The 21285-nt window shown below is 49.7% G+C and overlaps 1 protein-coding gene across 1 annotated transcript in view; it reads left to right on the plus strand.

Moving 5' to 3' along the window:
• The window catches only part of MOV10L1 (Mov10 like RISC complex RNA helicase 1), a 67435-nt gene that overhangs the window by 18769 nt on the left and 27381 nt on the right, over positions 1-21285 (plus strand). Inside the window, 8 exon segments of the mRNA XM_040637750.1 lie at positions 2252-2395; positions 2683-2887; positions 3260-3441; positions 4683-4877; positions 7780-7894; positions 11808-11985; positions 12301-12371; positions 15144-15235. Of these exon segments, the coding sequence (XP_040493684.1) occupies positions 2252-2395; positions 2683-2887; positions 3260-3441; positions 4683-4877; positions 7780-7894; positions 11808-11985; positions 12301-12371; positions 15144-15235 (1182 nt within the window).

Genomic DNA, 21285 nt, shown 5'->3' on the forward strand with positions numbered 1-21285 from the left:
ACCTCCTGTCACCACGCACGAAAGCCTGGCAGGCACAGGAGGTCTGGGGTTAGCTCTATCTGGTAGACTCAGTGGCGTGAGCATAAGACATGCCAGGAACTCTGCCCATTGTCGGTGCTGCGGGAGTCGTGTGGCTCCTCCCTGTGTCTGAATCGGGCTCTTGGGTGACCCACTGGTTCTGTCATCTTCCTGGTAGTGAACAGCCAGAAGCCCTGGGGCAGAAGCTGCGAGGCCCCTTCCCACATTAGGCATCACAGTCACCTGGAACCACATGCCGTTTCAGGAACACCTGTGCCATGAGAACATGCGCTTCCTTGACTCTTCATTTAAGGCCAGAGGTGCCAGAAAATGACAGTGCAGTTACCTGGGTTCCTGACCGCCATGGGCATAGGAGGACGGCAGCCAGTCCTGCCCCTCACTGACCATGAGAAAGTAGTTGCCATCTCAGGCCTCAGGGCCAAGGGTATTCATTGGAATGACTTACCTTTTGTCTCCAGTTCTAGATCCTTATTGTCCAGTCTGCTGTGGTTTTTTATAAGCACTTTTTAACATTTTTTCAATTTGTTAACGTTTTCAAGAGGAGTGGTGCCTCAGAACAGGTGTGGACTAGCATCTGCTGAATGCGTGGGGGCACGACCAATGGGCTCCCTGGCTGTGGGTGGTCAGTTTCTAGGGAGCCTCCTCAGGTGGCCCCTGGGCTGATGGAGGTCTGGTCGGGGCTGGTTCTCCCTGGAGACAAGTCACTCTGATCCCAAGCACGTTGCATGAAGCTTCTCCCTTGACTGCCTCCAGTAGTCATCTTCACAGGCAGGGACGTTTTCCCACCTTCATCACTGGACACTGGCTGTGAGCCAGTACCAAATCCTGTGACTTCAGAATCCCCTTGTAATCTAGTCAGAGTGGGGGTTAGAGGGTGAGTGCTGGATGAAGGGAATGTGCTGCGTCCCGGGGAATCCCCAGCCTGTGAGCAATCTGGTCCCGTTCCCTAAATTTACAATAGAAATGAATGTCCTGCCCTTCAGCAGAAGCCCATTTGATGCCCTCTGTGTGCCAAGCCCTGTTCTAGCCCCAGGAGCACTGCCTTGGACAAAGAAGAGCCATGTTTCTGCCCTGAGAGAGCTTATGTGCTATCCCCCCACTCAGGCTTCCTGACCCCCTGAGCGGAGGCTGCTGTGGTGGCATGGGGCAGTGCAGCTCTGTCTGTGTGGGTTCCCTCCACGAGCTGGAGCGTTAGCCCTATGTGTGCGCTCCACTCAGACCCACTGGCTGGGTGCCTAATTGAATGTTGGAAAAAGCACCAATTACTGAGTGCAAAGCGGAGCTTCTGCTCTCCGCCCGATGCAGTGTCTCCTGCCATCTTACCCATCCCCATTCTCTGGGTGGCTTGAGCCAGAAACCTTCCTTTCATTCCTGACTGCCTTCTTTGCTCATACTTCTCAATCCTCCATTAGCAGATGTTGACTGTCTACAAGAATTGAGTCTCTGCTTCCATGGCCCACCGGGTCGGGCGAGGGCAGAGGCAAGACTGTGTGGTCTGTGGGAGGCACAAGGGAGGAGGAGTTGGCCGCTGTTGTCAGCACATGTGGACTGTTGATGAGAAGAAATGGGTCGGGGGTGACGTGGCGGGGAGAGGTGTGTGGACAGGAGGAGTTTAGGGGGCAGGAGCTGGCTGAGGAGGGGGCCCTGGTGTGGTTGAGAATGTCGCCGAGTTTGTGGCCAGGGCCCCGTTTTCTGAATGGAGCTGTGGGCTGGGTGGGGAGGGGAGCGACGCCAGATTCCCCCTCCAGATGAGCACTGTGGGCGTGCAGTGAGAAGGGCGAAGCCGCCTGCTTCCCACCAGCGTGTGCAGAATGCAGGGAATCAGAGGATCTATGAGGGGAGGTGCCTCCCCTCACCCCTCCTGGCAGCCTGAAGAGAAGAGGATTGAACACTCCCTCCCGGGCATGTTCCCAGAATCAGGAACCCCTTCAAGATGTCACCACTGTGTCACTTCCTTTTTTCTAGATCTTAGAGAATTTGTAATTTTCTTCTTCAAGATGTTTTGCTGTCCTTCTCCGAAATTCTAAGTATCATAGGAACTCTGTATGTAGTTTGTGGCCATGCATCCCTGGGGGATTGACGGTTCATCCCTCATGTAGCAGTTGGCCCTGCGGTGGGTGCAGCGCGTCTGGAAGGAGCGTAGCAGGGAGGCGGGTGGTGGAGCTCTGGGGTGCCTGCCACCATGATGCCGTTCTTTGGGGGCACTCTGCAGGGACCCAGCTGCCTGTGAAGAGGCTTCAGATGAATCCTGTGGAGCCCTTTTACTGAAGAACAAAGGTGATGTTGAAGTCACGAGGATGACAAATTTTGGAACATTAAAAGAAGGAGGAAGTAAAAATATGGTGATCTGGATAGAGTAAGTTTGTCACTTAAATAAAATTTGTTAATGAGTTTTAAATCATGATTTAAGAGTTTCTGAAAAACAAACAATTTCTGTGGAACCAACTTTATTTTGCCTGTTCATCTTTTCCTTTATGGAGATCTTTTAGAAGTTTTTCACCTTAAAATATCTTTTTTACTTCTATTCATAAAGGCATTTGCAATCACTTTTCACTCATAAGATTGAATTTTGTGTTTTATGGTAGCTGATTATTTTAGCTTCAGGAATCTTGTCTGTGTTCACGGCTCATTTTCTTTTTCCAGGAATAAAGGCGATATTCCTCAGAACTTGGTCAGCTGTAAACTGGCTGGCTGGGATAAAGCCAAACAATTCAGATTTCAAACGCTGGATAAAACCCACACGTGCCCAGTAGGCTCTCTTGTTCCTGTTCCTGCGAAGGAGAGTACTTTTTCGGATGAAAACATTAACTCACTAGATAGCTACCAACAAAGCGCAGCCTGCCAGGTGGTGAACCACGCGGTCTCTGCAGGTAGATGGTCCTTCTACTGTGTTAGGTCAGCCAGCCGCGAGCCCCAGGGGGTCTGCATGACAGGGAGGCCACTGCTCCCTGGGCGCTGGGCCTGGGGTGAGTGGCCGGCGTGCTCTGGCTGGTACAGCGCTTTGTGCGCTGTTTTGGTTCTGGGCTCTTGTCTGATGTTTTGGGACTGAGCAGAAGACAAAAATAGCTTGGCCAATACCCAGAAGCACTTTAAATGTGCTGGTTCCCGTGAGAGGTTCTAAACTCGGAAATGGTGTCCGCTGTCCACCGATGTTTTTGTCACCTACTATCTGCGCTTTGTGTGTGTGCATGCATTTCCACTAGCCTGCCACCGCCGTCAGAGACCGCTTAGCTTCTGATCTAATTCTGGATTCAAATTCCATCTCCCAGATGATGGTGCTCGTGAAGGAGAAGATGGGGACAAAGAAGAGAGGAAGCCGGGGAAACAGGCGACAGAGCTGGAGCCCGGAGGGCTCATCCCTCCAGGTGGAAGAACCCCGATTGTGATTATATGTGATGCAAAGTACGTGGCTGGTGGACTGGGTGTGAGTTTACTTTGGGGACATTTGTATATTTGGATTTTTAGGTTTCATGGGTGATGCTTCTAGGTTGGAGGTTATAAAAGTATTCCTAACTATTCTAATGAGACAAAATCGTAAGAAAAGCACTGGTGGAGAAAATGGCTTGAGTGAGTTTACCAATCAGAGCGTTGCCTTCCCAAGGCTGGCACGCTGCCCCCCACCACCATCCGCTCACCCCGGCTTCTGACCCTCGGACCTATTGGAGGCTGTCCGCTCTCGGCCCCTAGGCCATGGCTTCTCCCCTCCTCTCCTGCTCCCTCAGCTGATGCCTTCCCGCCCCTCATCTCCCTCTGGGCAGCTGGCTGGGTGCAGGCTCCAGGGGCAGGGGGCTGAGGCCTCTCTTCCTGGGCGAACTGCGTATAATCTCGAGCCCCCCACCCCCTGCCAGGCATCTGTGCGGCAGGCTACTTCTTTCTCAGCAGCCCTCTACAGTTGCTAATTCTAAGTCTTTTTGAAAACGTGACTCGGGGGCACCTGGGTGGCTCTGTTGGTGAAGTGTCTGCCTTCAGTCGAACGCGTGATCCAGAGTCTTGGGATTGAGTCCCGAGTCAGGCTCCCCGCTCATGGGGGAGTCTGCCTCTCCCACCCCCCATTGGTGTGCTCTCTCCTGTTCTCGCTCTCGCTCTCTCACACATAAATAAAATCTTTTTTTAAAAATGTGACTCTGGTTAAACCACCACCTTGCTTCAAGCCCACAGCCGTCACAGCCAGGGCAGCCATTCCCATGAACTGCCCTTTAGTCAGAGCTGCGTGGTCCCAGCACCTTCAGTGATCGTTGAAATGTGACCTCACAGAAATCCGTGGAAGGCAGTAGGTGGGCACAAGGTGTGGCGCCCCAGGAGAGCCTGCCTTCACATAGCAGCAGGAAGTTGGGCAGAAAGCAAGGCAAAAGCAGTTTATTTTTGGTGACATTACCCAATTCTGATTGAAACTCGAGAACACTGACGGCGTCTTTCCTATTGTTCTTAAGTTTGAGAATCACAGAACAGCTGAGGTAGCTGATTTTATTGTGGGAAGACATTCCTATTTTAGAAAGCTCATTCTCTCCCCTGAGGAGAATTATTAAAAACTAAGGGTGACTGTGGTATTGTAGCTATCTTTCCATGCGTGTACAAAAGGGAATTCTGTCGGATCCGCTTGTCTTATTTATAACTAAAACTAAATTGCTTTTGGTTTTTTCAAGGAATTCCGGCCGCTGCAAGGAGCTCCTTCTACTCTGCTTCTCCAACTTTGTAATCGGGCGGTTTCTCGAAGTCAATGTCATAAGTGGGGAGGAGTCACTAATAGCCATCCAAGAACCATTTTCTTGGAAAAAGTCTAAAAGTTCCACCACGTTAACATCCACAAAAACTACAGTTGTTGTGACCACACAGAAGAGGTACCGTGAACCCGAATGTGTGCTTGCGGGGTGAGAGACGCGTGGGCCGTGTAGTTGCTGGAGAGAGGCCAGCGTCCTGGGGTAAAGCTGGGGGCAGCTGGGCGGGAGCCTCTTTCTGTCATTGTACTTGAGGGGAGAGGTGCGTTTTCTTGTGACTTCTACAGTTCTGTCTCTGAGGAGGGCCCCGTAGTGTGAGGACAGAGTAGTAGGCTGCGGCCCCTTGGGCCACCACTCTACCCCGGCTGCTCCTGCCACGTCTTGTGTTCCCAGCAGTGCAGACGTCCTGTATCCCCCACAGGCACCCAGAGGCACCAATTGGCAAGGGGCCCACAAGATGTGGCTGGTAAGCAACCCCCCAAACAGGGTGGGCTGGTAAACTGGTCCACGTGCTCTGTCTGCAGCTACTAAACTGAAATCTGAAAAGCAGAATTTTTTTTTTATGATTTTATTGTCAGAGAGGGAGAGGGAGATAAGGCAGGGGGAGCAGCAGACAGAGGGAGAGGGAGACTCCCTGCTGAGCAGGAAACCCGATGCGGGACTCGATCCCAGGACCCTGGGATCATGCCCTAAGCCAAAGTCAGACACTTAACCGACTGAGCCACCCAGACATCCCCAGAATTTTTTTTTTAAGTTTGGTGGCAGAAAATCTGACACGTAGGGATGTGAAGATATTTCCTGACTCTGTGATGAGAAAGCTCAGACCTCAGCTGCAGGAACTGACAGGTTTAACTGAGGTACTGCCCAGAATTCACTGGCGTGATAGGTATTTCTCTTCTAATATTGGAAAATCCTGAATTTCAAATCCTATTTTTGCCCAGTAACAATTTAAGGTAAGGTGTTATGGATTTCTACTAATTTGCAAGCTAAAGAAAAAATCTGTTAGCAGAGTATTAAGTGGTTGGCTTTGGAGCTAGACCACTGTTTGTGTTTTGTTGTTGTTGTTGTTGTTTTTAGATTTTTTTTATTTATTTATTAATTTGACAGAGACAGCCAGCAAGAGAGAGGGAACACAAGCAGGGGGAGTGGGAGAGGAAGAAGCAGGCTCCCAGCAGAGGAGCCTGATGTGGGGCTCGATCCCATAACACCAGGATCACGCCCTGAGCCGCAGGCAGACGCTTAAAGACTGCGCCACCCAGGCGCCCCAGAGCTAGACCATTGTTTGAAGCCAGCACTACTAGACGCTGTGCGACCTCGGGCCAATTTGGTAGCCTCTCTGAGCCCTAGTCTCATTTATAAAATGATAGTGGCCCTCACATGGTTACAAGCATTAAAAATGTCCTTTTTGACATGGAGTGATCAGGAGCGATCAGTAAGTCATAAGAGCCACTGGTCACAGAAAGGGCATGCCCTGGAGATGGAGCCTAGAACACAGGAGCCAGCAGTGACCATGGCCTGCAGGCAGTGGAAAGTCCTAAATGATTGGGTTTTAATTATAGGAGCTTTTAAGAACCCCCAGTTGTCACATAGTGGCATACCAAGTAACTTTCTAGTTAAAATTTGACTTAACTAGAAGAGTGAACTAGACCAGCGATCCCCTGATCAGCTGCTTCCCGGTGTCACTGTGCTGGAGTGTCTCTAAAACAGGAGCTCTGGTTTCCTGTTGTCAAGGTAGTGCCCCGGAGTGTCTGTCCCTGTTGGCTTGGGCCTCCTGGAGCCCGGGGCACCTGCACCTGCTTCCTGCCCTGTCTTTGCTCCCCTCCCAGAACAGCTTTGTCTGCATGTTTGCTTAGCCAGTCTCTCTAGGACCTCTTTGTGCCAGCACCTTCTAGGCTGAGTTCCCAACTATTCTAAGCTAGAAACAGACATGTTTTGTTAACTCAGCACACATTTGAGCCCATGTGGTAAGACTGTTCAGGCCATTTACCCAGATGTGTGTAGTGATGATCCTGTCCCCTTCATCATGTTCATGTTAGTAATTCATACTTTGCTGTTGCTTACTCAGCGCCCCTGCTTCCACACGTACTTGACGTGTGCTTTGGTGAAGCCCTTGCCACACACCCGTGTCTCAGGTGGGAGGTGTCGGGCCTTCCCGGTGCTGCTAGTGGTGGCTCTGGGGCTTCAGGGGCCTTTCTGCCACAGAACTTCCCTCTAAGCCGTCTTCCCACCCAGAGCTAAGCTACAGGGATATCCAGGTGAGGTGACTATGGAATAAGGGGGTCGGGGCTACGTGTCTCCGCTCAGGCATGAGCTGGAAGCAGGAGTTAGAATGAGGGAGGAGTGCCTTTCTTCACCGTGTGCAGGTGGTGTAATCAGTGGTTCACTGGACCTCCCTGTGACACATCGCTTCTCTCCCACCGTCTCTTCCCCCGCTGTTTCCTTTCCAGTCACTTTTTGTGCTGTGTTAGACCTGCCCACAGCAGCAGTGATGAACTTCATCCTGATGGTGGCCGACTTCAGTGACCCCTCCCTGCAACCCTTTCTGGGGAAAGACAGAAGCTTGGGGGTGAAACCGAATTTCCCCAGAGAAACTCCAGCTGAAAAGCAGGAAGGCAGGACCCGGACAGAGCAGCCTTTACCAAATGTGTTGTGCATTCCTGCGGGAGTGGCTCTGCTGTTCGGGGCTCACAGCAGCAGTAAGAGTTAGCAGAGTAGGAGCTCAGGAACAGTGGTTTTCAGACTCACGGTTTTGAGATAGTCTTGGGCATGGTGCCCCTGCTCTCCTCTGTTGGAGGACACGAGAGGGCCCCGTGAGAGCTGGTGTGGGGGAAGGATCCCAAAGCAGCTGAAGTAAGTTTGCAAACTCCAGGCTGATGCCAGCAGTTCACATTTATTTTTGGTTCTTGAAGGACCTTTAGTCTTTCTGCAGAGGGAAAGGATGTCTGAGTGAGAATGGCTCATATGAGACGCCGGGTGATTAAGAATTTTGACTAGTGCGTTTTTGTTTTGTTTTGTTTTTTTTAAGGAACTCAAGACGACAACTTCCAAGTTTTCTTCCACAGTATCCAATACCAGATAGACTTAAGAAATGCGTGGAACAAAAAATTGATATTCTGACTTTTCAGCCATTACTCGCAGAGGTAGGAAACATACCTGATATGAAATATTTTTCACTGCATTTAAGTGTTTTCCGACGAAATCAGGATGAACCCTGCTTGGGTTCAGACCTCAGACTGGTTTGTTTTTACCGCAGGTAGCTGGGAATATCAGGTTAATGAGAGATAGGGACCATTGCTGTTGACACTGCTTGCGCTGATGCCCTCTGCCACCTGCCCAGCCCGTCTGTGCTAGGCCAGCGGCCTGCCTCTGAACAGCTCTCCATCCGGGATAAAACTCTGAGCCACTGAGAAGACAGGATGTGTGTGGGAAAGCCCTGTAGCTACACAGACCGGTGGTTGGGAGGAGGGCAAGGACATCAGGCCTCACACGGGCTGGAGCTGCCTTTGCCTGGAACGCCCTCACGTCACCCACCCCATGCAGTAATGGTGCTTTGTGCTGAGGGTTATTGGCAAACTCACAGGAGGAAGCCTTGTCCAGCCTGTCCACTGTTACAGGTGGTGGCTGACGCCAGACAAGGGGTGAGGCCCCAGCAGGGCAGGGGTAGCACAGAGAGGAGTCGAGGGTTGATGGAGCATATGTCTGTGTGCACATGGACACCAAGTCCAGGAGCAAGGGAAGTGTCACATCTGCTGTCAGGGGAGAGCGCTACCCTGTGTGCAGGAGGGCACTCCCCACGGGGCTTGAGGGTCCATTGGCTGAGGAGCAGGTGAGCAGCGTCCAGGTGATGAGGAGAGGAGAGAACAGACAGCAGCAAGAGGGAGACGTGGTTAGGGTTTTGTCGAGGATGAGCCAGCCTGGAGACTGTTTGTGGGCTGAGGGCGTGAGGCAGGAGAGAGCAGATGGAGACGGGGCAGTATGTGGAGGAAAGAAGGTTTAGGAGGAAGCTGGGGACCTGGGGAGGGTTGTCTTTGAACAGAAGGAGATGCCAGTAGGAGCAATGGGGCCCTTCCTGTCTGCCAGGCTCTGGGCTCCTAGCTGGGCAGGCAGGAGAGGCTCCCGCCATGCTGCAGTGCAGATGGGCACAGGCAGGAGGTGGCCCTTCCCCAAGGACTTGCTGGCATTCTGGAAGAGGGGGGAAAATACGGGGAGTGGCACGCTGAGACACAGGGGTGGGGTGGGTTGCAGCTCTGCATTGGCTGGGCGCTGGCCTGGCAGCATGGGAAGACCAGTGTGCAGAGGGGTATTGGGGTGGGGTGCAGGCTGGAAGCAAGGAAGCTTGTTAGGAAGGCATGGCAGCATTCGTCATGAGTCCCATGCCTGAATTCGGTTCCATGGCAGCAAGCGGGCCTTAGAAATAAGGGGGCACCTGGAGGCCAAGTGACTGTTGCTGGGGCAGAACTCAGCGGCTAGGAGCGTCGTGTGAGTCTTCGTATCTGTAACTCCCCTTCCCGTGAGCCTGGGCACTGGGAGGGACCTTCCTCGTGCCGGCACAAGAGAGTAGCGCGTTCCTGCCGGGCCGTGATAATAACATTGCCTGGAATGGTGGTAAAAAGGGCCATGTGGCTGCAGGCTCCAGAGTTCCTCCACCAGTATGATTTGCTTGGTCCTGTACCTGCCTCTGGGGTCTGCCTGGCACACAGTGCCGTCCCTTCATCTGCTTTATACAGAGGTGGAAGTGATGGACGGTGGCCTGCGTCCGTGGAAGGTGCACGCTTTGAGGAGCACTCCGACCCTGCATGCGGTATCACCCCAGTCAAGGTGATGGACACACCTCCTCCCCCCGCCCCCAGCATTGCTGGGTGCCCTGGGTGGCCCCTCCCTAGGCCTAACAGGGTCAGCTTTCTGCCACCAGAGGTTTGTTCCCTCTTTGGAGATCTGTGTATACAGATGGCTGGTGCAACTGGAGAACAGGGTCTTTAGTCCTCTTTAATTTTAAGTAAGTTTAGATAAGTAGCCGCATGTGGAGAGTGGTGTTTGGGCAGCACAGTCCAGGGGGTGCTCTAACACGTCCCAAGGAGCGAGACCTCCACCGTGGCAACGTCCAGTTCTTTCTCCTTGGATTTTCTGCCAATGTCATAAATTTGGCTTCCATATGTGTTTTGAACTCCATGCTGCACTTTACCATTTTTGCTTTACATTTACGGAATCCGTTATCTCTTAAAGGCATTTTAAAAGCTAAGCCTTTTTGACACCACGTAGTTTGCACCCTTGGTGCCCTTCGCTCCTTCGTGTGGACCCAGACTCCCATGGGCCCCCTGCTGCTGGACGGCGTGAGCCTCTGTGCGGTGGTGCGCGTCTGCGAGTGATCGGTTCTTTCCGCTCTTGTATGTCTGGGCAAGTAGCTCACGTCCGTTTTTGGAAGATACTTCTGCGGGGTCTTGAGTTCTAGGCTGGAGCTTTAAAGCTGCTGCCCCGCCGTCTTCCTGCTCACCGCGTTTTCAGTGAGACGTCCTTCCTTTTAGCTTTTGTTCTTCTGCATATAATATGTGTTTTTCTCTAGCAGCTTTTAAGTTTTTCTCCTTATTACTATTTCTAAACAAATTTAACTTATAATTTGCTTTAGTATAGTTTGCTTCTGATTTCTTGGCATGGGGTTCTTTGAGCTTCTTGGATATGTGTTTTCCTCAACTTCCTCAGTTTTCCTCAAATTTGGGTAATTTCCGGCCATTCTGTTTTCAGAGGCTCTTTCCACCGAGCCGCTTTCTCAGACTCCCGTTCCTCCTGCATTGGCCATTTGGAGCCACCCCACAGTTCACGGCCACTCTGCTGGCTTTTCTTCGGTGCTTTCCGCTACATTGCGTTTTGGAAGGTTCCTGTGGCCAGTCCTCAGGTTCACTAGCGTTTTCTTCGGCAGCGTGTTATCGCATTCGGTGTATTTCAGCATCACACGTGGTAGTTACTATCTCCGCCAGTTCAGCGCGGTCTTCTCATGTCTTCTGTGTCTCTGCTTCACATGCCCAGTCTTCCTGCTCTTTGAGTAACGGCTGTTTCAGTGTGCTCGTCTGCAGGTTCTCGTTCCCTTGAGGGGTCTTCCTCCCCATTAGGTGTTGTAGTTTCTGTTTCTTCCTAAGTCTGGTAGTCTTTGTTTGGATGCCAGACATTCTGGATTTTACCTTGTTGGCTGATGGGGTATTTTTCTGTTGCTGAAAATATTCTGAGGTTTGTTCTGGGGTGCAATTAAGTAACTTTGAAACAGTCGGATACTTTCAAGCCTGGCTTTAAGGCTTTGTTAGGGGGGACTAGAATGGCGTTTGATTTAGGGCTAATACCCTTCCGAATACTCTGTCCAGTGTCTCGTCTATTACCAGCCTTTCCATTTGGGCTGGTGGGTCTCACACTGTTCTCGGCCCTGTGTGAGCTCTAGGAATTACTCCCTCTAATCCAGTGGTTCCCAGCAGGTGACAGTTCCCCTCCCAGGAGACATAGTTGGTTGTCATGGCTGGGGGTGCTAGTATCAACAAGCGGGTAGGGGCCACGAATGCTGGTGAATACCCTACAACGCGCAGGACAGCCCCCCCCCCACCCCCCAGGGAATAGTACAGCCCAGGTATTGATCTGGCCAGGGCTGAGGAACGTGCTTTTCCACCATCAGGGGGCGTCCCAGCCTGACGCGGTTTCTTACACTCATGCGCTGACCACTGCTCAGCGGACGGCTCAGAGGGCACCCCTGAGGCTCTCTAGACCTCCCTCTCTGCTGCTGTCTCTTCCTGGCACTCTATTCCCCCAGCCCCATCTCCTCAATGCAGAGACCATACAGCTACCCTGGGCGCTCTGCCCCGGGGCCTGGAAAATGTCTAGGTGATAGCCGGGGCAGTTGCAGGGCTCCCTGAGGTAGTTTCCCCAACCTCAGAGTCCGTGTTGGAAAGCCGATATCTCCCTGTTGGCTGAGTTCCAGCAGCTTGGACTTAGCATCGCCGGAGCTGCTGCTGTCCTGGACCACGGGGTATTGGACGTGTGACCCCGCTCTCACTCACTTGCTGGGTTTTTTTTCAGCTTTTGAACATGTCAAACTACAAGGAAAAGTTTTCAACTTTGCTCTGGCTTGAGGAGGTTCATGCGGAAATAGAACTGAAAGAGTATAACATGAGTGGGGTCACCTTGAAGAGAAATGGTGACCTGCTGGTTCTGGAGGTCCCGGGATTGGCTGAAAGTAGGCCTTCTCTGTACGCAGGTGGGTTTGTTATGTGCCACGTTTTACTAGAGAGACCAGCAGACGCTGGACCCGCGTCAGGGGAAGAGAGTTTTCATTGGCACCACTGCAATCATATCGTCTCATTTCCTTTGCTTTGGGTCAGAATTTTCTGTGACTCTTGGTCAGCACTTCCAGCGCACCCAGCGCCTCGCTGCAGTCACACTGGTGCTGGTTCCAAGCGGCTCATCCCAGTGATGTTTGTTTATTTCACTTTCTCAAAGTGTTTGATTTTAGGGTACAAGAGCAAAATTTGGGTATTTTATAGTTTTACATGTGCTTCTGTTTTTTAACTAGGTGATAAGCTGATCTTAAAAACTCAAGAGTACAATGGACACGTCATCGAGTACATTGGCTACGTGATTGAGGTGAGCGCGGGGCCAGCGCTTCCGGGCGGTCAGAGGTCAGCCTCCTACCAGGGCTGGGGCGGGGCACTCCTTCAGCCTTTGATAGGATTTCAGAAAATCCAGGATAAAGTGAATATTTAAATAAATTTGGTGTATAAAGAGAACTTAATAGCTAAAAAAGCGCTTTAATTTTCAGTCACGTAAGCCATATTTACCTTTTATCACGTGTAAGTCGCGATGTTAGCATTTAGTCAAATTTGGGCATTCTGAACATATTCCAGAAGAGAGAGCCTCGGAAGGAAAAATACATTTAAGTTTGCAGTTCTAAATGCTTTTGTGGAGAAGTTTTGCTGACTTCTCTCTCTCCCTCCTGGCGCGCCCCATGCTTCTGTGATTCTTCGGCTGGGCTCTACTCCCACCCTGCGCGGAGCACTGCCATGTCTGTGTGAAGGGAGGATGACGCCCACTCCTGCCTGATGCGGAAAACCAACTGAGGAAATGCCAAAGCCCTGCCCCGGGTTGGGGGGCGGGAGCGGGTTATAAGAACTACAAGAGTCTGGTAAGGATTCAAAGTGGGGCGACGTCTGGCCTCTATGACCATGTTTGCTGCATCTTGCACCAAAGTACAGGGCGTCAGCCCTTGCCAGTGCGGCTGATCGTGAAACCAGTGCTAGGTTGACTGGGGAGGGAGCCGAACCTTGATGCGCCGCCTGCCATTCCCACTGCTTCTCCCCAGTGATGTGGTAGCCACTTCTCCTGAGCTGGAGGGCCCGTCAACTCCGCCACCTTTAACACACTTCAGCTGTTGACCAAGAGGTCTGAGATGCCCATCATGGCCAGAGGACTGTCTTAGCTTCCAAAGGATAGGTCCAGTTGTGCCCCTCAGGGAAGATGCCCCCGGGGACGAAAACCTCAGAAGCAGTAGTGCCAGAGATGACAGGTGTGAGGTCTCGTTGGTTCCTGAACCCTGGCTGGGGGGTGGTCAGCATCATATGCAGACAAATCCTATTTTAGTAGATATACTACAAGCACCATAGGCTGACAAATCCAGACAGAAGCTACAAGCACCCCAGCCTTGGGGTTGTTGAGCACCCTTACTGATCCTTTGGTGGGATATTCCATAAAGTCAGCTGCTTCCAAGTGATGGAATTCATGGTCGACTTAGTAAATTCTACAGGTCTTAGCCCTTTGCCTTTCTTGATTCTCTATAGTTTAATTTTTGGCCAGTGCAGTGGCCAAACACACATAACATGATGGTACAGAAGGCCCTCAGGAGAGCCCCGCAGATGGTATGGTGGGCAGAAGACACACATCCAGGATGAGCAGTTATTCCATTGATGTCAAATGGTGTTTCCATGACAGGCGGGCCGGTGGCCCAGTGTTGCGGGGAGCGTGCCAGTGGGGTCACTGCTGCTGGCAGATTGTGCACTCATGTGCGTCCGGGGGCCGTGGGGAAGAAGGCTCCCAGGGCTGGGCCCAGCACGGACCCCTGCCACCATGGCCACCTGCACAGAGGGGCCCTCTTGTCGCCAGGAGCACGTGCCTGGAAACAGACTTCGTTGCTTCCTCTCTTCCCACTCAGTTTATCTCAGCATGGTTTTCGTTTCCACGTGCTCTGCTTGATTCATGAAAGCTGCCCTGTTGTTTTTTATATTGGCCTGCTTATCTTTTTCTTTCTGGGGTTTTAAAATATTTCATACATAGTTTTTCAAGTTTCTGGAAATGACGGTGGCAGTATGTGATGTCCTTGGGCCCCAGCTCTGTGGATGGCTGTGCTGACCCTCATTCTTGGTGATTTGCTTCCGTGGGTGCTTTAATCAGTGATCTTTAACAACAGGTTCACTTTCGCTAGTCTTGGTCCCTGGGAAACCGGGGGACCTGTGTTGGGCTTGCTCTCCTTTTAAGGGGACTGTGGCAGCTTCTGCTGCAAGCAGGGGCCCCACCAACAGGGCAGCCCCAGTGTCCCTGTTCCCGCCAGCTGGCTCAGGTCTCCTGGCCCTTGGGAACCCCCACACCACTTTGCACCATTATTCCCTTTGTGCTCCTTCTCAACGTGGGGCTTGCTTGCTTTTTTTTTTTTTTTTTTTTTTTTTTTTTTTTTTGTATGTATTTGACAGCGAGAGAGAGGGAACACAAGCAGGGGGAGTGGGAGAGTAAGAAGCAGGCTCCCAGCAGAGCAGGGAGCCCGATGCGGGGCTGGATCCCAGGACCCTGGGATCACACCCTGAGCCAAAGGCAGACGCTTAACGACTGAGCCACCCAGGCGCCCCTAACGTGGGGCTTTCTTTCCTTCTGTTTTTCTTCCGCGCTTCCTTAGAAATTCCCTTTCTGTCCCGCCTGTCCAGGAACGCGTTTATGCAGGCCCTAGCTGTGACTGGAGGGTCCCAGGACGTCTAGTTGCCTGTTCTGCTGGAAGGGGAGTCCTCGGAATGACCTCTTTGTGGAGGCGCTGTTGTGGCAGGCACTCCTCACTGTGTCATTGTGGGCTCGTCTCCTTCCTTCCAAGGCCATGGCCTGTGTTGTCACTTTGTTTCCAGAGAGCCCAGATCTCTGGAGTGTGGCCAGGGAGGAGCTCAGTAGTGAGCTGGCACAGGGGCCTCCAGGGGCCAGGTCCTCCTGTGTGGACAATGTGACAACACCATGATTTAATCCTCCTGACCAGTTTCACAAGGAAACCAAATTTTAGCTCCAATCTGTTAAGTGTTTCATGATGTATTCCTAGATAAAGATGAAGATTGTCCTAGCAAATCAACTGTGAAGTATGGGAATTAAATTGTCTTGTTTCCTTTTTAGATTCATGAAGAAGACGTAACTCTTAAACTTAACCCAGAATTTGAGCAAGCATATAACTTTGAACCTATGGATGTGGAATTCACATACAACAGGTAATGCTCTCAGTGTCCCCTCCTACAAATGTGTCTTCATCCCTGGGGGGTAGCAGCCTCCCCCCACGTCCCCGTACACCTCAGCGCTAGTGTAGGAGATGCGGCGTGGCAGTGTCCGTGTCCATGGGTCACTCAGACAGGTTTTAAGACAACAAAGTTGCAAACATTTGCTGTCTGTTGATTCTTTAATGGACCATAAGTGCACAGAGATCTTGTCATTTATCACATTATGAGCATGGGGAGGTGGCCCTGCTAACCTGCCATTCCCTCCCTTTCATGCACTATGCCCCCCGCCATTAACTGGGATTTTGTATTTGTCCCTCGCTTTAAAAAAAAAACAAACACAAAAAAAACAGTTGTGTGTCTTTGTACACACACATACACACACAGAGAGAAATGTATTTTTTGGTTTTGTTTTGAGCTGTCAGTCTCTGGTTTCCAGGAGGTTTTCACTGACCTGTTCCTAAGATTCTCCATGCTGCACGTCACTGTTCAGTGTCTTCCCCACTGCCCACGCCCCAGGGTGAGTCCGCCACACTCCCTGTTCTGCAGGTGGCCACTCACCCTGTCTCTACCCTGAAGACACTGCTGTGAGCACCTTCTCCCTCCTTGTGCACAAACGCTCACGTTCTCTTGGCTGCACACGCAAGAGTACGACTGTGGCTTTGCCCACGGTGGCGTCAGAGACCCCAGTACCAATGTCTGTAACAATCTGTTGATCCACACCACCCAGAGCCTTGTTTTGTTGAACTTCTAAATTCATGCCGACTTGGTAGGTACGTGACCTACCTCCGTATGGTCTGGACGTGGATTTCTCTGACTGCATTGTAAGGGCGAGAATGGCCATGTTTGATGGCCATAAAATTTTTTCACGTATGAAATGCTGGCTCATGTCTTCTCCCGAATGATTTGGGTGTTGTTATTTGTAGGAGTCTTTCTGATTCTTTGTGCCAGACTGTTCTTCGAGAGGCATGCTACACATAACTTCTGCAACTTCTCTAGGTCTTTTGCTTGTTGTTTCGCCTTCTGTGGAGCGTCTTTTAGGAATCATTAGGTGCTAATTTTAAGATTGATCGGGGATGTTTAGTTTTGCTTAAGAAATGCTTGGGTGTCGGGGCTGCCACCAGATCAAAGTGTGTTGAGTGTGAATGGGTTGTGGGTCAGTGGGGAGAAGCTGTTGTTTGGCCATGGAAGCTGAGCAGGCAGGATGGAGAGCGAGGTGAGGTCCAGGAGGGGGCCGTTTTTGCTATTCGAAATGAGAGAAACTAGCTCAGTGGAACCCCTGTGGTGGCAGGGGTGACTGGGGCAAGGAAGTGCATGTGGGAGGAGGTGGGTCTGGCCAGGTGGGGCAGGAGTCCTTAGCAGAGGGTAGCATCCTCCCTCAAGGTGGTCGGACGAAAGAGGTGAGAGCTGATTTGTATTTGAACATTTCTGACCATGTGTTATTCTGGAACATGCGGCAAGCCCAAGTCAAAGAGGAGGAGGAGTTTGGGGGACGGGGGGAGCAGAGAGGAAGCATGGGATGAGGGTGGTGCGGGAGTGGACCGACGATGGGCGTGACATGCCACGGGGTTGAGCCAGAGAGACAGTGCCCAGGATAAAAAGGGTACCAGCAGTGAAGGGCTGTTGGAAAGACAGGGTGATGAGGTGGAGGGAGGACATTGGGTTCAGTGATCTCAGACGCTGGGCCCAGGTCTGGAGCGAGCATGTAGGCGGCCAGGTGGAGTGTCGGACAGATGAGAGGCCAGGGTGTGGGAGCGGCGGGCTGCCACATTTGACGCTGAGAGGCTTTGCTTGCCCTGCATCAGTTTTTAGGTTGTTCGCATTAAGTTATGCAAAACCAGGAGATTTCCCATTTTAAAAAATAATCTGTATTCCCCACTTGTTTTGAACCATTGGAAGAAGGGACAGGCCCGCAGTGCAGCAGGCTGATGGAGCTGAGGACAGAGAGCTGCACTTTCTCGTGTTACCTGCTTACTTCCTGTAGGTATTTTCCCTTTAAAAAACAAAGACAAAAAGCAGGTCTAGTGAGGTAGAATGTAGGCAGACTATGCCTTATTAAAGTATACAGTTTGAGGACTTTGATATACATCTATCCTGTGAAACCAGCTCCACAGTCAAGAGGAGAGTTTCTGCCACCACAGATGCTTCCTTCCTTCCCCACCCCCCAGGCCCAGAGCAGTGCTTTCTGTTGCTATAGGTTAGTTGACATTTTGTAAAATCTTGCATAAATGGAAATATACAAGACTTATGTTTTTTGCCTGGCATCTCTCTTTGACTTAGCATAATTATTTTGAGATTCAACCTCACTGTGCATGATTTCATTGCCTTTTTTATTGAATTATATTTGACACACAGTGTTACGTTAATTTCAGTTGTATAACAGTGATTCCCATGTTCTTCCTTTTTATGGCTGAATAGTATTTTGTTGTAAGAATCTACCACAGTTCATCTGCCCAGTCCCCTGTGGATAGACATTGGTTTTTTTCCATATTTTGGCCATTACAAAGAGAACTGCTGTGAACGTCCACGTACAAGTTTTCATAGGGACACATGTTCATTTCTCTTGGGTAAACGCAGAACAGTGTGACGGCCCGGTCCTATGGTGAGGGTGCACATAACTTCAAGGGAGTTCAAGCTCTTTCCCAAAGCAGCCGTACCCTTTGCATTTCCAGCAGCTTGGATGAGGGTCCCGTTGCCCTGCAGGCTCCCAACCCTGGTCTGGTCAGTCTTTTTAATTTTAATCGTTGTAACAGATGTGAGGTGGTGTCTCACTGTGGTTTTCGTCTGTATTTCCTTAATGAGCGGTATTCCTGTGCTTATTTCCCATCCATACATATTCTTTGTTGATGATGAGTCTTGAAATCAGGTGACATTAAGGCCTCCTCTTTGTCCACAGTTTGCAGAGTTGGTGTGGCTCTTCTGGGTCTTTGGTATTCCTGTATGGATTTTAGAATTCAGCTTGTCAGTTTTTACGAAAAACCCATTGAGGTTTAGATTGGGATTACATTAAATTTTTAGGTCCATTTAAGGAAGAATTGACACCTTAATATTGAGTCTCCCAACGCTTGAAAATGGTACCTCTCTCCATCTAGTTAGGTCTGTTTTTCATTTCTTTTAGCAGTGCCTGTATAGTTCACTCTATATGTTTTGCGTATCTTCTGTCAGGTTGGTCTGACTCTTAAAAAAATCTAATGCTGTTATAAACGTAATCTTAACTTAAATTTCCAATTGCTTCTTTTTTTTTTAAAGATTTTATTTATTTATTTATTTGACAGAGAGAGACAGCCAGCGAGAGAGGGAACACAAGCAGGGGGAGTGGGAGAGGAAGAAGCAGGCTCCCAGCAGAGCAGGGAGCCCGATGTGGGGCTCGATCCCAGGACTCTGGGATCACGTCCTGAGCCAAAGGCAGACGCTTAACGTCTAAACCACCCAGGCACCCCTCCAATTGCTTCTAACTAACGTTTGTGAATGCCATTTATTTGTATATGTTAATCTAGTATCCTGAGAGCTCCTTAAACGCACTTCACGGTTCCAGTAGCTTTTTACAGGTTACACAGGATTTTCTACATGTACAATCTTTATGTTCAAATAAAGAGCAGTACTGCTTCCTTTCTTATCTGGATGCATTTTGTTTGTTTTTCCTTGCCTGACTGCACTGGCCAAAGTAGCATTTCACAGACGTGACCTTGTTCCCAACCTGAGGGTTAGCGTTCATTCAGTCTTGAACCAGTAAGCACAGTGTGAGCTGTACGGAGGTGGTGTGTGTCCAGCCCCTCCAGGTTGAGGACATGGACTCCAGGTGTGCTTCGAGTGTTCGGTCAAGACTGGGTGTGGGCTTTGTCAGATGCTTTTTCGTATCAAGGTGATCATGTGGTTTTCCTTGTTTAGTCTATTAAGATAGTCAGTTACACTGATTGACTTTCTAATGTAAGATTGATGTGGTTTGAAGTGGTGGGGTTCAAAGCCAACGACACCAAGAAAGAATTCTTGAGACGTCTTTGGTGCAAAAAGTGGGTTTTATTAAAGCACAGGGACAAGACCCCTGGGAGAAAGGGCTGCTGCCTGGGATTATGAGGAGCAATTGATTATACACTGTGGAGTTGGGGGAGTTGAAGACACAGGAAGTTTCCAAAAGGACTTTCATCTGCTAAAGAAAACTCACAGGATCCTGGAGGCCAGGCCGTTGTCAGGCTCCGTTCGTTTTTCCCTCCGGCGAAGCATTAACGTGAAGACAGCAGGGAGCTTCCTGGAGTCATGTTGTACTCTGCCTGCCTTGAGTATTTGTCAACGGGCTGTGGGTTCTAAGGACATTTACTTTTATCTGCATTTCCTTCTGCCTTTGTTCCCCACATCAAAATCAGCTCGCTGTCCTCGGATGCAAAGCCCCACTTGGCCATAACGTAATTTCCTTTTATATATTGTTAGATCTGATTTGCTACAGTTTTATTAATTTTTGCATCTGTGTTCATGAGGTGTATTGGTCTATAGTTTCTTGAAATTATTTTTTGTCTGATTTTGGTGTCAGGGCGATGCTGGCCTGACAATAAGTTAAAAAGCATCACCTCCTCCTCCATTTTTGGGGGTAATTTACTGCAAATTTGACTTCTTTAATAAATCAGTCAGCATTTAGATTATCTGTCTTGTGTGCAGTGAGCTTCAGTAGTGTGTATCTTTTAAGGAATTTGTGTGTTTCATCCAAGTTATCATCTGTTTGCGTGAAGTCAGCGTATTATTTCCTTAGTAGTAGTGCTTGTTGGGTCTGAACCGATGTCGCCCTCTCGCTCCTGACAGTAGGAATATGTACTTTCTCTTCCCCTTATCAGTCTGGCTAGAGGTTTATCAGCTCGGCCTCACAAGGGAATCAACTTTTCACTTCATTCATATTTTCTAGTGTCTGTTTTTTATTTCGTTTATTTCTGCTCTGGTCTCTATGATTTCCTCTCTTCTGCTCACTTTGGGTTCCATTTGCTCCTCCTTATCTAGTTCCTATGGTGGAAGTCGAGGTCACTGATCTGAGACCTTTCTTCCTTTGTGATTTTAGTGTTTGGTGCTGGTTGCGTGCTGTCTGGTTCTTGGGTGTTCGCTCTTAGAAATAGTGAAGCAATAAATATTCTCTTCTTGGGTCGCCTGGGTGGCTCAGTTGTTAAGCATCTGCCTTCGGCCCAGGGTCCTGGGATCAAGCCCTGCATCAGGTTCCCTGCTCTGATGGGAGCCTGCTTCTTCCTCTCCCACTCCCCCTGGTTGTGTTCCCTCTCTCGCTGGTTGTCTCTCTCTCTGTCAAATAAATAAATAAAATCTTAAATAAATAATAAATATTCTTTCTTCTCTCTACAGAGATGTGAAAGTGGGGAGAATTGTCATCTTTGCAGCTTGGAATCTCTTCTTCAACAGTAGTTTCTACTTAGGAATGTTTTCTTCATTCTTTTCCTTTAAGTCTTTGTCCTCTTTTGGAATTCTTGTCTAGTATTTGCTCCCACTCCATCTGTTTTATTTTTCTTCCCTCATGGTTTTCCATGTTTCATATGTTAGTGCAAATACCGCTGGGATTTTACCGTTCAGTGTCTTGCTGTTCTTTAGATTAATCAAATCAGGAAATTATTCATCAACTTCTGTTTTAAACTATTAGACTCATTGCCTTTTTGGCATTTCTTGAGATCATTATCATCTTCAGCCTGTTTTTAAGATGGAGTGTTTCCACTGGATAACTTCAGATCAAACCTTTCTTGTATGTCTAGAATGAAAAACATAATGTTATTTTTATCTTGGTGAATTCCTCCTTTAGTGGGCTTCTGGGATTTGTTGAGTACTATTCTATTCCTGTTTTTCATGCTACTGATAAGTAGGCAGTGATCTGCAGGATGACACAGTTATCTTGTTAGCTTGGCCCATGTCCCAGTCTTTGTTTTGCCTTTTAAAAGATTTCTTTTTAAGATTTATTTCTATTAGAGAGAGAGAGCAGGGGGGAAGGCAGAGGGAGAAGGAGAGAGAATCTCAAGCAGACTCCACACCCGGGGCAGAGCCTGACGCAGGGCTGGATCTCATGACCT

The sequence above is a fragment of the Ursus maritimus genome, unplaced genomic scaffold, assembly GCF_017311325.1.
Source record: "Ursus maritimus isolate PB19 unplaced genomic scaffold, ASM1731132v1 scaffold_21, whole genome shotgun sequence".
Taxonomy (NCBI): Eukaryota; Metazoa; Chordata; class Mammalia; order Carnivora; family Ursidae; genus Ursus; species Ursus maritimus.